The sequence below is a fragment of the Papio anubis genome, chromosome 6, assembly GCF_008728515.1.
Source record: "Papio anubis isolate 15944 chromosome 6, Panubis1.0, whole genome shotgun sequence".
NCBI lineage: Eukaryota > Metazoa > Chordata > Mammalia > Primates > Cercopithecidae > Papio > Papio anubis.
The window spans coordinates 135,099,489-135,115,793 of record NC_044981.1 but is presented as its reverse complement, the minus strand read 5'-3'; the positions used below and the strand labels follow the sequence as shown (position 1 = coordinate 135,115,793).

At 36.1% G+C, this 16,305-nt stretch overlaps 1 protein-coding gene across 8 annotated transcripts in view; it reads right to left on the bottom strand.

Moving 5' to 3' along the window:
* THEMIS (thymocyte selection associated) overlaps positions 1 to 16,305 on the bottom strand; it is a 240,832-nt gene that overhangs the window by 11,635 nt on the left and 212,892 nt on the right. For 4 of the 8 annotated variants that reach the window (XM_009206133.4, XM_009206132.4, XM_017958344.3 and 1 more), the window contains one exon: positions 7,957 to 12,713. In XM_009206133.4, coding sequence (XP_009204397.2) covers positions 12,474 to 12,713 — 240 coding nt within the window. In that variant the 3' untranslated portion in view covers positions 7,957 to 12,473. Of the gene's footprint in view, positions 1 to 599; positions 2,591 to 3,837; positions 3,918 to 7,956; positions 12,714 to 16,305 lie in introns of those variants that run through there. The other 4 variants (XR_002521777.2, XR_002521778.2, XM_021937898.2 and 1 more) reach the window with 3 other exon arrangements.

The following is a 16,305-nucleotide window of genomic DNA, read 5'->3' as shown; positions in this document are numbered from 1 at the left end:
AGGAAGGGCAGGAACGGGAAGAATTGTTACAGGATTTTTGCAATAATCCAACAGAGATGACTGAGTTTGGACCACAGCAGTAGAAGTAGAAACAGTCAGAAGTTTTACAATTGTGGAAATATTTTCATGGTAAAATCAAAAGAATACTTTTATTCTATTGGATTTCATTTTTAGTATTCCAGCCTACCGGGGTTATAATTAGATCCTAATTCTGACTTCCCCCAGCGTTTTACACATTTTTTTCCTTTTAGAGGCAACTTGAACCAAGAACCATTGGATAAACACCTAAAATTCTCATTACATGTTGACTCTGATCTTAAAACAAACAGTTTTTATATTAAAATCCCGGACGCAAGAGTTGAACTAGCCTATCTCAACAATCACATTTTCCTCTTTCCATTTCTCACTCCTTTCTGACAGCCTTTTCCAAAATTGCTTGGCTGATTCAATTAGGAAGAAGCCAGTATTAACAATTCGTAGTCTTGGCCCCTGTCTATGCAACTTGACCATGCTGTGAAATTTGGTCATTATGATTGAGCTCAGCACTGTAAGTCCATAGGGGATGGAGAGGGCAGGAAGGAAATCTCTCTCCTCCTGGCTTTTTTTTTTTTTTTTTTTTAAGCACAAGCAATCCCCTCCTTAGTGAACAATTTATTTCAATTCTAGTTAAAGACTATTTTAACCTAATCGTTACAGGAAGATAGTTATCCTAGAGTTAAACATAGAAGAGAACACATACAAATAAAAATTAGGAAATTTATTTTCAACCTTCCCAAATCTCCAATAAGTGAGCATGAAGTTTATTACACTTTTCAATATCAAGACAACTGGAAACGCAGTATGTGAAAGGACTTATATTTAGAAATGTTATATATAATTTCCATTAGAAAGCCCTTGATAATTTACGGCCAAAGGAAGATATGCATTCTCTTAATTTTCTAATCAAAGAATGGTACCTATCAAAAGTACAAATTTAATCATTCTCATATTCCAAATGAAAATATTAATTATTCACTATTACTTGAAAGATAACAAATTATATGAGTCTAAAATTACCTAAGGTGCAGTTTGCCAAGGTTGTCGGGTTAAGATTTGCTGTGGCCTTCAATAACCAAATGTGGGGCTTAGAAAAGTTTCTGCTCTAATCTGCACAAACAGGCAAAATAAATAAAAGTAAAACTATCCCATAAAAGTTTAGACATTGTAGATAAGAAATGATATTACCACAATCAAATCACTAAGCAATATTTAGGACATTAGAAATCAGGATTAATTGTCACTTAGAAAAAAAGTAAGGTAAAGTGAGCTTAATCAGAATATAAACATTGAAAAAACTCTAACTGTAATTTTTTTTGTTCAAAAGCTGACTCACAATTTATTGTCTTCAGAAACACTTTGGTACAAAATCAACAAATTTCTCTAAGTAACATAAAATAATTATGAGATAGGATGTTAGCTAACAGATTTTGTACAGAGTATGATCTATGGATGAAGTTTAAGTGTTACTATTAAGTTCCTGTGTAACATTAACCAGATAGCCTGTCTCTTCATTTTGTTAAAGGAAAAATAATATTGCTCCTGTATACTTAATACATAATAAGATAAATTATCAAAATGTGAGAGCTCTTAAAGTAATTTTCATAGATGATGCAACTATAAGAGCATCATTCTAATGTACACTAATTAAGAATCACTTTGGTTTATTGTCAGCCAAATTTATTATATCTCATTACAATTTTATTGCCTTTTTCTTTACATCAAATATTATGATTAACTAGATAATTTTCCTACAATCCTAAGAAACATTCATCTAAAGAATTGTGTGGTACACAGTACATAAAATACTAAGGCATCTTCTCAGAAATCCGGTGAAATTTCAGTCATGAACTTGTTGTTGGGTCATAGAAGAGGTTATGGAAAACTCCTATGACTCTCAATGGCTTTGGCTGTTTAAATTCAAACATATTTATTACAAAGTGTATTTTGTAAATACACTGTGAATGTGAAGTCAAACTCCCTTTCACCCTTGATAGGTAGGGATCCCAGTTCCAAGGGATTTGGATAAGAAACCTGGACATTTTAAATCACTCAGATATAATTATTTTTCTGTAAGTTAGTCTTGTTAGGAATGATAATAGCACTAAAAAAATGGCAAAACAAATTCTGGGAAAAAAAGAAAATATTTGGTGAGCTTTTATCCTATTTCAGACTGGTTTTACTCAGAACCTGAAATACAAAATTATTTCTCAATTACTTAGTTGTTGGTAGTAGAAATAAGAACCTGAAAAAAATGTGCACGTTAAATAAATATGTCCTAAAGAACAACAAAACAATACATACAGATTTAGACACAACAGAATAGACTATACGAATTTTATATCTTAGGTTTCTCTAAGTTTTATCTGTTAAAAGTTTTAAGGTTGTTCTCTGCTTTGCAGCGATGAGTCAAGTTTCTTCTGGAGTCCATTGGGGAATATTTGTTTTTCAGCTAGAAGGCTAGCTTCTTTTTTCCCTCCAACATTTATGTTTGTGGCCTAAGTGGCTTCTGTCACATCTTGTTATTTTTGATGTTTTTCATTCTTGAATGTTTCTATAAATAAAAAAAAGAAGCATTTATCAGAAATATGTATTGAAAATAACCAGAAAGGAAACTGCCTGCTTTCAAATACTGTTGACACTCACATGCATGTATGGTTTTTGAGAAATGGTTGGAAGCAAAGCAGAAAGAGTCTACAAAATAAAATGAAAACAAAACAAACAAACAACAACAACAACAACAACAAAAACAGAAAAAGTAAGCTCTTCACTCTTCAGAAACAAGATAGATACTTGTATGAGGTAGGAGATAATAGCTTAGATGTATAAAGTGTTTTTCCATGGACAAAATGCTTTTCTTTGCCTTTCAGTTCATCCTTATAACAACTCTATCATATGGGTAATGTAAGGTAGAAAACTGAGACCTCAGTGAAGTTGAGACCTCCCCAGCAATCACACAGCTAGTAAGAAGATGAAGCTGATTATGTCTAAAAATGTCTGTTTCCAGACTCAACAGTCTTTGGCTGTGGCACTGTGCCTACAGAATAGAATACAAGTATAGTGGAGTTCTAAGAACTACAGAGGAGGAAAAGGGTGCCTAATAATTGTTAAACTGAAGAAAAATCAACAGGCTTCCAGCATAAGTTGTACTATCTAAAGTTCCTAGTTAACATATACACAGACCTGGCATTTAACACAAAATCATGTCAGGCTCTCAAATAAAGCAAGCTACGCTATGAATAGGAATTGTGCTTGTCTTCCAGTAAGACACTTTATTCCTTTTTACTATGGCTTTATGGAGCATGATGGATGGGTGATTAAAAGAAGCCCTAAAAGTAAGCACTACAAGTGGTCAAGAGGAAGAGAAAACCAGAAATCTCTGCGACCCTCCCCTGCCTCTATTGTACTAGAGGTTAGTTAAGTGCTAGCTGCCCGGACCTGGAGAGAAAGTCTCTGGTCTTTGTTGGTCTTCCTTCTGAGCACTCAATAGCCTATAATTGCCTCCCTCCCTGCCTTCCCTCCCTCCTTCTTTCCTTCCATTTGTTTTCCTTCCCTTCTTCCCCTCTCCCATTTCCCCTCACTTTCTTCTTTTTTTCTTCCTGCTTCCTCTCTTCTTTTCTTCTTTGAATTATTTTTCTGTCACACTAGCTGTATAACCTAAAGTAATTTACCCAACCTTTATATGTCTCATTTTCTCATTTTTTTAAGGAGAAGGAGAAGGGGGATAATAATGCCCATTGAATGGAATAGTTGCAAAGATAGAATATGTCAATAAATGTAAAAAGACTAAAATTATCTCACCATCTCTTAGTGATTTTCATGATGTGTGTGAAACACAGAAGCAAAATATGCAGTTTCGTGGCTCCTGAGGAGGTCACAGACTAATTGAGAAAGAAGAAAGGTAATGTCAAAGGAGAAGGAAGAGGAATTTCTCCACATACCGTGTTAATTCCCCTAATAGTCTGAATTTACTTTCGTCTGTCAACATTCCCATCAGTACTAACTGGGACTGGAGCTGGAGTGGTCAGTGGGTTGATGCAGAAGAGAACATGGAGTGCATGCTCTCCTAGATTTCCTTCCCTCTCCTCATGATCCACTGTCCTCAACGGCTGCCTTTACATTTTTAGATCTTTCTTATATGACAAACAGTAATAAAACCACACACTGTAGAATATACATTTTAGATATAAGAACACAAGATTTTTAGGCAGTATGCCCAGATTTAATTCCCAATTCTATCATTTACTATCTTTGTGACTTTATCTATAAAAAGGAATAACAGCAATATTTCTTCCTTACAGTGCTGCTTTTCTTAGGGAGCAGGGGGATGGGATGAAGGAAAATGCAGTAAATGAATTGTAGTACAGAGAACTGGAATCTGAAGACCTAGGTCTGATTCCTGCGTCTACAACTTAACTGGCTGTGTGTCTTGAGGACTCTCTGAATTCCATTTCCTTATCAGTGAATACGTTTTCATTATAATAACTGAATCAGCCGGGCGCGGTGGCTCACGCCTGTAATCCCAGCACTTTGGGAGGCCAAGGCGGGTGGATCACCAGGTCAAGAGATCGAGACCATCCTGGTTAACACTGTGAAACCCCGTCTCTACTAAAAAAAAAAAAATACAAAAAATTAGCCGGGCGAGGTGGCGGGCGCCTGTAGTCCCAGCCACTCAGGAGGCTGAGGCAGGAGAATGGCGTGAACCCGGGAGGCGGAGCTTGCAGTGAGCCGAGATCGCGCCACTGCACTCCAGCCTGGGCGACAGAGAGAGACTCCGTCTCAAAAAAAATAAAAAAAAATAAGAAAATAACTGAATCATAGAGAATTGAGGAAATATCAAATTAAATAATGAGCTTGCAAGTGCTTTGTAAACTGTAAAGTGCTACAGAAATATTACTTGCCATTGCCATCTCAGAGTCACATAAAACTATTATAAGCATGCAGTTTGAAAGTTCAATCTGTCATCTTGACAGTTATTAGTCTAACTTTCCCTTGTCAATAAGCGGATTTAAGATAGTACACAGTTAAGCAGAAAAATGGGAGTTGAGGTAATTAAAATAATTAGATTATTTCCAAATAAAAGACTGGGATTTAAACAATCTTAGTTTTAGAAGGGACCTTAGAGGTCAGCTCACCCTGCCTGATCTAAACCCAATCTTTACCCAGTGCAGTGGTCCTCTAAATTACATCTATGCTCTGGTGGCAAGCTCTAGTTGACAGAGCAGGAGATTCCACATTGAATAGAAATTGTTTCTTCCATACTAACTTTCAAGAAATCTCAAAATGTGCAATAACTGTTTTTTTTTTTTCTGACAATAATTTAGGTTTTAAAATCCAAAGCGATTTAAAGTCTTTATCTTTTTGGCATTCATCACCCATTCCTTTTGGAAATGTCACAAGTTCAATAAGGAGGTGATGATTCTCATGTTGAAATGAATATTCACTGAACCAGTTACTCAGTTGATCAGACTAACTGAGGTATTTGGAATCATGTAGACAAGTTTCCTTGTAGATCAAGTAAAGTATTTCATTCATAGACGAGTAGACATAGAATGGAGTTTCATTTTGCTTTTCTCTCTCAAAAATACAGGCTAAAGAAGTGTCCTTCAATGGTCAGAATTATATCTTTTTAAGAATAACCTACAAAATAAAGTTATAAGCATAAAATTACATGGGTAATTATAGGAATAAGAAGGTTAAAGTGAAAGAAAATTTCAATTTCCTCATACTTTGGAGGAATCAAGCTGAAGTATGTTTAAAAGTAATTTACATTCTCTTATAAACCTGATGTTTCCTAAAGTGTTAGTTTGAAGGAAAGATATTCCCTTTTCACTTTTCTTTTGGGGAACTTTGAGTGCCAGTCCCCTGAAATTGCTCAATGTGATGGTGAACACTCAAACCTGCCATGAACCATCTTTCTCTTTTAGGATTCAACTTGATTGTGGTTTTTTGGAGAATCTTCTGAAGAGTTTCAACTGGATTTTCATTCATGTTTTCATATTTGTACCCATAATTAACTCCCCTTTCCTTAGTATCTTTTGTAATCAAATTGTGGGCTGAGACTGAACAAACAATACAAGTTAATAGCTGCTTTATTTCCCCTCTCATTTGAAGTGATTGAGTATTGCATCTTGTTTCAGAGATAAGTCTTCTATTTGTACTCCTGGCAACTGTTTTTGAATACAGAAAATGTTTGATAGAATCCACACATAATCTGTCAAACACAAGATAGGAGTCTGGGGTTCATTTCTGTATTCAAGAAATACTTACTGTGAACCTCTTATGAGCCAGACACTTTTCTGTAACCTGAGGATAGAGCAAACTGATAAAAACCCCTGCCTTCGTAGTGACCTTATGTGGAGTAGGTGACCAATAACCAAAATAAAAAGGACACTGCAAAACATGTTAGAGAGCATAAAGGAGGCAGATAGTGCCAGACAGGAGGGTTATAGTTTTAAAATAAGGTGATCGCCAAGAAGGTAACCGTTGAATAAAGACCTAAAGGAAGCGAATCTGAAAGCCACATGGATCTCTGGGGAAAGATTATGCCATTTAGATAAAATAGTCTGTGACAGCCTGGAGGATGGAGCTCTCCTAGGGTTTTTGAGAAACAGCTATGAGGCCAACATATCCAGAGTAGTGAGAAAGGAGAAGTAGAGAGGCCACTGGAAGACATTGAGGAGAGGAGTTACACAATCTGACTTAAGATTATTATACTTACTCTGGCTGTTGTGTTGGGAATGGACACTATGGGCACGTGCAGGAGCAAATAGACTAGTTAGAAAACAAGTGCAAGAATCCGGATGAGAGACAGTGGTTGATAGCAGCAGATAGTTTAGACTTGGTTGGTAGTATTAGCCATGGGAAAAAAAAAAAAAAATGGGCGTATTCTAGATGTTGTTTGAAGATAAAGCCAACCAGGCTTTCTGGTAGAGTGGGCGTGATAAGTGAGAAGAAGTGAAGGTTGTTCACAATTCTTCTAGTGCATTATTTTTCAAAATGTGATCCATAGAACCCCTACAGCAGACTCACCTGAGATACACTGAAATACATCCCCGTGGTATACCTGAATCAGACTTTTTCTCTAAAGGGCCAGACAGTAAATATCTGTTACCATTACTTGACCGTGCTGATAGAGCACTAATGCAGTCATACACAATGTTTAAATAAATGTAGATGTGTTCCAATAAAACTTTATTCATAGACATTAAAATTTGAATTTTATAAAATTTTTACATGTCAAAAATATTATTTTTAAATATTCTTTAACATTTGAAAATGAAAAATTAAACATTCCTGGCTCCCCAGCCATAAAAATCGGGCAATGGGACCCATTAATATTTTATCCATAGGCCATGATGCTTTTCCAACTCTGCTCTAGAGAATAGATCCCAAGAATATACATTTTTAGCATACACATTAAGCGATATTTTAAAACACAAGAAATTCCGTGTAAGATAAGTATTTTTATTCTAATTTTAAAGATAAGAAAACAAAATCACAAGCAAATGTGACATTCTTTGAATTAGAGCTTAGTCTTGGGTCTGTCTCATTACAAAACTTGCACTCTCTACCATCCCCCAGCCCCTCGTGGAATATTTTCCCAGGGGTTAATATTTCTGTTCAACCATAGATGGAGCACAGAGTAGAGTAAAAAGAAAACAAAAAGATTGCTTTGCCTAGAGAACTGTTTTTCCCTCTCAATATGGTACACGGTTTTGTTTTATAATTAGCATTCTGCTGATGAGATCTCCCATTGGTGAAGGCTTACGAGTAAGATTTCCATGAAAAGCAAGCACTGCAGGAAATAAATTAATCTCTAGGGAAGAAGAGGGGCGAGGTTGTCAGTGCTCACACAACTTCCTAATAGGAAATGATATTTCAGAATTGTTCAAAGAATGAAATGGCTATGGGTTGTCCTTGCAGCACATTCTTAAACATTTAAATCGTCTGAGAAGAGGGAGATAGGTTGCTATAAAATGAAGAGCAATCTTATAACATTTTTCTTTAGGGTGTCAGTATTTCCAAACTAAAATAGCCTTATCTAGAAATGTAAAATAAATTCTACTAATATAATTATTTTGTTTATATTATTAAATATCTGCATTGATGTTAAATATAAAGATGAAGGGACAGATTTTTAAATCATTGGTTGAAAATCATACAATATTTTAAATAACAGATTTTCTAGACTTTGGAATAAAAGTAATTTTTGCACTTAGAACACTACTTAGAATAAACCTGAATCTGAGGTGTTTCTTCTTTAAAATTAAGAGACAACAATGTGTTTTATGATCTAAACTACCTACCTCTTGATCCCATATAATCAGCCTTTCAATTAAGGTCTTTAATATAGAACCCCCAACTTGTCTAATCCTCAAAATGGTCCCGATAGGAAACTACTTATGTTTTATTTTCCATGATACAAATAAGATCTGAAGTTTATGTTAAGCATTTATGTTAAACTAAAGCTACAGAATCATTCTTTATTCTCTAGCTTTGACCTTGGCCTAAGTGGAGAGCTTTCCCAGGGAGTTTGTTTTTTTCTGACCTGTTTAAATTTCCAAATTAAGTAAGATCTTAGATGTGGTGAATTACCTGTATGTGAGTCTCAGAGATAAGACCATTTGAGTCCAACAATTTCAATGCTCTAACTCAGAGTAAGCCATAGAATCACAGGCTTTTAGAACTGATAGGGCATACAGATTATCTAGTATACCCACTATCTTGATGGAGAAAGTCAAGCTCAGAGAAATGAAATGGCTTCTGAAAGGCTAAGAATCCAGGTTGTGGTAGAACTGGGACTCAAACTTGGAGTGCCTGGGTTTCATTTTGTAGCCCAGGGTTTGTCTTACTACCTGACTAGTCTAATTTATGAAGGACAAACAGTAGCACAGATTTAGTCTAAAGTTGTAGGGAAAATTCAAAGACCACAGTCGAAGTTACAAAAGGAAGAAAATCGCATTGGAAAATATGGATCAGGAGAGTGTAACATTTGCTTATTAGAAAACATTTATGTTTATGTAGGACAAAAACAAATAAGCATATTTAAAAGGTCATCCTTCCTGGCAATGATTTGAGTTTCTAGAGAGACATAAGGAGGAAAAAGGAAAATGGCCCCTTGTTTAGCCCGGAAGATAACCGGAAGCAATGGCAGCAATTAATGAGTGACCCACATAATAATCAGATCCTCCTCAGAACTGAATAATCATCCTCTTGTACCAAATGGCTGTGCCCTTGGCTGAAAAAAGCCACATTGCCCATAACCACAGACTCTCCTCAGGGACAGCTGCATCCAATGATTGTTTGATGCAGGGGGTATAAAAGTCTGTCCCCACCCGCTAATTCAGGACAACCCTGAAGAACCATGCCAACTCCAGAGCTCCCTATGGGATCAGTTGAGGTCTTTGTTGTGACTATATCATGATTCAATTTTTCCCTCTGCCCAAATCTGCTTCTGGGACCCTGCCTCAAGTGCTGTTCCTGAGAGCACTTCCCAACCAACTTTCCACATGTAAATCAGCCCAGGGAACTGGATACAGCAAATAGTACAATGAAAACATTTCCACTTAACACACTAAAAATAGACCTTAAGCTGAATAAACATTGAAGCCCTATGCTCCTCCTCCGCTATTGCTGCTGAAGTAAGATGGGGAAAGAGTCCATTAGGGAGAATCAGGGAATCCATGTCTCTACACAATTGGAGTGTTTCTTTTACTGTGAGGAATCAGTGACATTATCAAAGAGGGTTTCTCATCCCCTCCAATGTTCATAGAATTCACAAAGGCCATAACATCTCCAAGAGCATACTGTTCTCAAAGGCAAAAAATGCAGACAGAAACTCAGAGACTAAAAGATCCATAACATGAAGTGGCCACAGCCAGCAATTTACAGAGCATATCGTAGGAAAACAAAGTTTTCCTTAGCAATCAATTTGTAAAGATTCAGTAGTTAATTATTATAGCTTGACTTCATTGTAGTTTACTATGTACTATACTTTTACCTATTTGATCTAATATAATCTTCAAAAAAAAAAAAAAAAAAAAAAAAGCCCATGGTATAGCACTACTAGTAACTCAATTTTACAAATAAAGGAATAGTCTTAAATAACAAATTGCTCATGGTACATAGCTACCTAATAGGGAAACCAAAATGTTAACCCAGAAATCTCAGTTCAGCCTCTAAAGGTCTGTGCTCATTCTATCACTTAATCATCCTACTTTCAGATAACATATTTTAGTAATTTATGGATAAAATAACATGTAGAATTAATAGTAATGTTCTTAAAATAAGGCATGGGCATCACCAAGCAACCAGAGTGAATCAAGGACCCACAGAACAAGGTTATCTAGAATCTGGTGAAATGTTTTCATCAATTTCTTAGTGAAGATGTCAGTGGCTGGCAGAACTGCTCCTAAGTGAGGATTTACTGTACTCTTGGCTGGAATAGAGTCTTATTACACAATTCATGTTCAGTCATTCACAGTAAAATTTTAGTTGTTGACATTGAATACCAAGATAAATAATTTCCTTAGTACAATTATTAGATACATATTTGAAAAAGCTCCACCCCATTTAACTGAAAGAATTAGGTCTGGGTATCCCAAAAGAGCAACACTAGAAAAGCAAAGGAGCACCCCTATCTTAATTAGGCCTTTTTTTTTTTTTTTTTAAGTCTGTGATATGCTACAAAGTCTCTGCAACTGTTACTCTCATCAAAGATAATTTAGGAAATGACTGACTTATGTCTAAGCATTAGAAAGAGGAGAAAGCTCAGAAAAGGCCTAATCTACCCATCCTGAACTCAAAGAAGGCTACTACATATTCCATGAGCTATCCATGTGAAGTATGGTAAATGTTGAGTATGGCTCCAATGAGTCTTTTTTTTTTTTGGAAATGAAGAACATATACTATATGATATAAGATAAAAATAAAGTTTGAAAAATTATATTTTTGCTCTACTCTACTTTTGTATTTTTATATATAGAATTATCACACAATTATAATCCATAAGGAAGAAAGACTGTAATTATTGCATTTACAAATGGGAAAGCAAATAAAAATATTGCCAAGATGTTCATACTGGGTAATTTCTAAATAAATGGATGTTAAAATCAAATTTATCTAGGAAAGGAGATTCCATTTTACTCTCTTGAATGAAGTTAGGGAGTCCCACTTGCCTTGAACCACTGCTTTAATTCCAGGTCATTTTTGTCCCTAAAATCATCACTTACAAGTAATACGTTCAAAGTTGGTGCTTCTCTGGTCTGTAACATACGCTGTACTACTCACTCAGGGCACAAAGCTGGGACTACTGCTGTACCATCCCAGAAAGATTCACATACAAGAGATTAGATAACGTTTCCCTCTGATTGAAACAAAAACTTTGATCTCAGGAATTGTGTTATCTGGTACTCTTTAAAATCCACAATCTTAAAGAAAAAAAAAAAACGGGTTCCAATGAATTAATAATGGCTTGAGACTCAATGTGCTGCAGCAATTTTCACTGCCGTGGTTGTTTCTTTTATAGTCACGCTTGATTAGTATTAGAAATGTGGAGGAATTGCAATATGCATGGTTTTCAAAGCCCTTTACAGAATTTCATTTTTCTCACTAGGAGAGAGTCAATGAAAAGGTAATAAGAAAAGCTCTCTGGGACGTTTTTATAGGAGTGTCAGAAGCCAGTAAGCTAACTACATGAAAGAACCCAGATCGTGCAGACAGCGTTTGGAGCAGAAACACTTCAGAGACTTTATATCTAGTATTTTGACTTTTACATGTCCTTGGAGAAGAAAGCGTGCTAGCTACAAAACCAAATAAGGATGAGAAAGGAGGAAACCGTATGCTTAAGAATAATTACAGTTTCAATTTTCATAGGAAATACATGTGAAGTTTCAAAGATAAAGTGTAATAGAAATTGAGGGGGTTTGGTGTGTCTAAAATATTGGCAAGAAACAAACTTCTTATTTCCCTTGCTAGCTCATCCCAAATTTCCGCCATATGGAAGTTAGTCTGGGTAGCTTAATTGAATGCTATCAACTCCTCCACAAGTCCATTTGCTTTTGTTTTGCACTCAGTGGAGATGAAAAATATCAGATCACAATCCCTATAAACTGAACCATCATAATTCAAGCTTGCATTCAATGACTTATCTGACACTTCTTTAAATTTAAAACATCCCAATTATTTTAACCTCTTTTCAAGACAGTAATTCTTCTTGTTCATTGTTCTAGCAAAAATATCAAAATATTATTATCAAAAAAAGTACAAGCAATCTTAAAATATTTCATTGGCCATGAAAGCCATAAAGGAGGTGAAAAATCTAATAATGGAAAACAATAAACATGACTATTATTATTGTGAGTGTTCAACATCATGCTTCACATAAAACTTCATTTCAATGTGATCTGCAGAGCAGGGTGATTACTTTGGCTGAGTCATATATTCCAAACAAAATAACAGTAAGAATCTGTCCATTGCACCTTTGTCATGTGGACAGTCAAACTACCATGGTTTAACTGACCTATAGTCACATCAGTACCTGCTACTGCCGTGGCCCCACGGTTGCTCCTCTCTTTCTCTTCATCCACCAAATCATTCTGACTACCAACCGGTACTTTCGAATCCAGGCCAGCTTGATTTGGGTGAAGTTTCTTGGTTATGTCTACGTGATGACGCTGAAATGACACAAGTCAGAGTGACTGATTTCACAAGTAAATTGTCAGTCCAAAATAAATGCTTTGCAGAAATATGAAAGATTTATCACATGGCAATTCATTTCTGTATGTCTGAAACAGAACATTTGACATGTCGAAGCAAGTTACAAATTATATGTTCATCAAGATATTTTGGAAATCAAGGTGTACAATTTTTGAAGCAATCTAAGTAACTAGAATAAGAAATAATTTTTGGCATAGAAAACCATCTTCAAAGACCATTTGTGTATATTACTTTCTTCTTGTGAAGCTTTTAAAATATTTTTCATTTAGAACATTTTTATTTAGTTTTTATTCTTATAGTTAACTAACCCAGCACTTCATTATATATTACATAATTTCATATTATATGATCAAAAGCAGATTTCATTTATGTATCATCATACTCTTTATATAAAACAAATCATAACATCTACTATAACCCACATTTTTTATCAGCATTATGCAAATTTGACAAAGCTCCTCTAGTCAATTTCAGAGTAATAATTCATCATAACAATGAATTATTAAGGCACGGCATCAATGGTCCCCATAACTCATCTCACATGTAAGAGATGTCACAGCATTTGACATTATACTGACACACTGTATGCTTCAAAAGAATCATCAGATGGGAACAAAAAGTGAAAACTTCAATTGGAAATTAAACTTCCAGCACTTAATTAATTCATACCCAAGTCCAGATTGGAAGTTTATCAATTTGAATAAGATTACAGAATATGTGAAGATTCTTAGAGTCAATATTATCTTGTCAATTATGGCCATTCAGACTAGCCATGTTGGCTCACTAAAGGATAGTATAATGGACACTTTTCCTGCAAAGTTTCTCCTATAGACCGTATATTGCATGAAATTCATTGAAAGCTTGATTTTATAAAATCAGCCGCTCTTAAAGCTTGAGAAAGGCCAATAAGGAAATTAGGCTTTAGAATGATTAAGTAATTCACTTGAGTTAACAAAATGAACAGTGCTGAGCCTTATGATATGAATCCTGAACCTCGGACAGTGTTCTTCATGATTGATTTCTTGAGATTTTTAATGCAGTGGACTGGATGCCCAGGTAGCCCTCACTCTTCACTCCTCTCTATATCCATGTCCTTTCTACAGAATTTTGCAGTGCCCTCCTATTCTGACTTTTGGCCTATTAATGTGGCTTCTTCTGGCCCAACAGGATATTGACATAGAGGCTTGAAAGAGGCTTGCACAATTGTTTTTGCTCATTCCTTAACTTCCACTATGCCATGAGACTATGCCTAGACTAGCTGGCCACAGATTGAACATGAGATGGAGAGTTAGGTCACCCCAGTTGTCCAAGCTGAAGCAAACAACAGCCAGGGGAGCCCCAGACATTTGGGCGAAACCAGTCTAGATTATCTGAGACCAGCTCAAGTCAGCTGAATTCCACAGCTTCATGAGCAAAATGAATGTGATTTTGGTCGTATGCCATTATGTTTTTCTGGTGGTTATGCAGCATTGTATGCTGATAGACAACTGGTACATTCAACCACCATCTATCTATAGTATCCCAGATAATGGATGTGGTGTGAGAATACAAACATAACATGACATTCTCTCAGACTCCAAATTATTAAAACACAATTTCTTACATTGTTTATGCAGATAATTAAAATAGAGTGTGGTAAGTCATTTGCAGATATTTCTCAAATTCCTTTTCTAATGGCAAAGGAAGGGATCCTAGCGATACTACAAAAGACAGCTCACAAGATCAGTTTGGATGTTGGTATTGACTAGAACTAAACCATCCTGCTTGTTTATTTTTAGCTCCTCCACAGCCCACAGAAACATAAGTCCATCACTGTAATTTTTAAAATTTATTGTCAGGCCTCTATTATCACTTAGTTTTTGGAAAGAAGCAGATTTCAGTATCCAACTACTTTCCTGATTCTGAATTAGACACCTTTGAAAAGGTTATTATTATTTCAAGTTATGACATGAGTATTAAATCATAGTTTCTCAGAACTGAGCAATGCAATAGATTAAAGAAGGAATAAGCTTCATGTTTGTTCATACCAAATTCAATTGAAAATATTAAAACATTGAGGGAAAGTTAAGAATTCATGCAAGTTATGTATATTCTAATATATTCCAGACTGAAAATAAAAGAAATGCTGAGCTTATTTACTCATGAAAGGATTTTTGTGAAAGCCTGAGAGAGAAAACAACCCCTTGATCAGAATAGGTTCTGAATTGTAAAGGTCCTGTGCTTCCTGGTGCAAACCTCTGGCAGACTGGACATTTTATAAAGATATTAGTGTTTCAGTAATTAAGAGCCTCATTTTCCTGGAAACAGTTCCCACAGTGGAGTCTCTTCTTAAGTAAGCCCTGTCAGATTTTCCGACTTCTCTTTTACGTTACATAGTATAGCCAAGCTGCTGTTCCCAGGTCCTAATGTAAAGGGAGATAGGTGTCTCTTAAGTTATTGACCCTGCCACACTCCCTCTTCCTTGTTTACTTAGCCCCTCCATCTAGTTCCCTGGGTCTGCACATTATACCCTGGCATCTCTTTTCTGCTACAATAAAATTCCTACAGTGTTTCATTCTTAATTACCCAACTGCCCTCCACTAACCCTCAATTCTCTCTTCCCTCTCCCCTTTCCTATCTCTCAAATTCTTCCACCGTGCCTTGATAACTTTGCTTCATGGTTTGCAAACTTCACTACATATTCAACTTCTTTTCTGAACATTGTCTCTACCTTCTTACCCTGACTAAAATCTCATTCTTCTTTGAAGACACCACTTCCTCTGTGAATGATACCGGCTGCTTATTCTTCCTCATCCCCGTTACCCTTAAGTGGAGGATCCCCTTCCCTGAGTGTTGTCCATTGCACCTTACCTCCTTGCAAATGTGCCTGCTGCTTTGATATTCCTGGCGTCTAGCTATGCGCCATCTCTCTTCTTGTTGGTATCATCTATCTACTAATCTCTGTGCATCTTTCAAAAGAAGTCTTTGGCACCTGGACTGTTGTCCAGCATCTGATGTAGCCTCAGCATCGCCATGATCTTGGACAATATCCACATCTACATAAACATTCTATCTTATTCATCCCTGGATCTCCTTATTACAAATGAACTTCTCATTCTTTCTAACTCATGCTTTCAGTCCCAAGATCACATTTGAAGTCTATCATCAGCTGAAATGTTTCCACCTCCAATATTAAGTATGTTCCTCTTTCACTTCTTCTCCTATCCTCAAGTTTATTCCCTCCACTCCATCCAAATCACCTTCTCCACGACTGCTTTTTCCACAATTTCTGCCAAGGCTATTCGTGGACTTCACTGGCATCTGAGATCCACTAATCCCTTTACTTTCTCTATATCCATCACCCCCTTGCTCTTTTTCCTTTCTTCTCTACCCAGCATCCATTTCTGTTCAGAAACTTCAATCTGGCCAATAACCGGCCAGACTTCAACTTGTTTTACCTCTCAGCAGCATCTGACATGTCTGGTCACCTCCTTCTTTTGGCTTCTGATGTTCCTCCTACCACTCTGAGTGCTTATTCTTAGTCTCCTTTGCTGGAGTATCCTTCTTAAC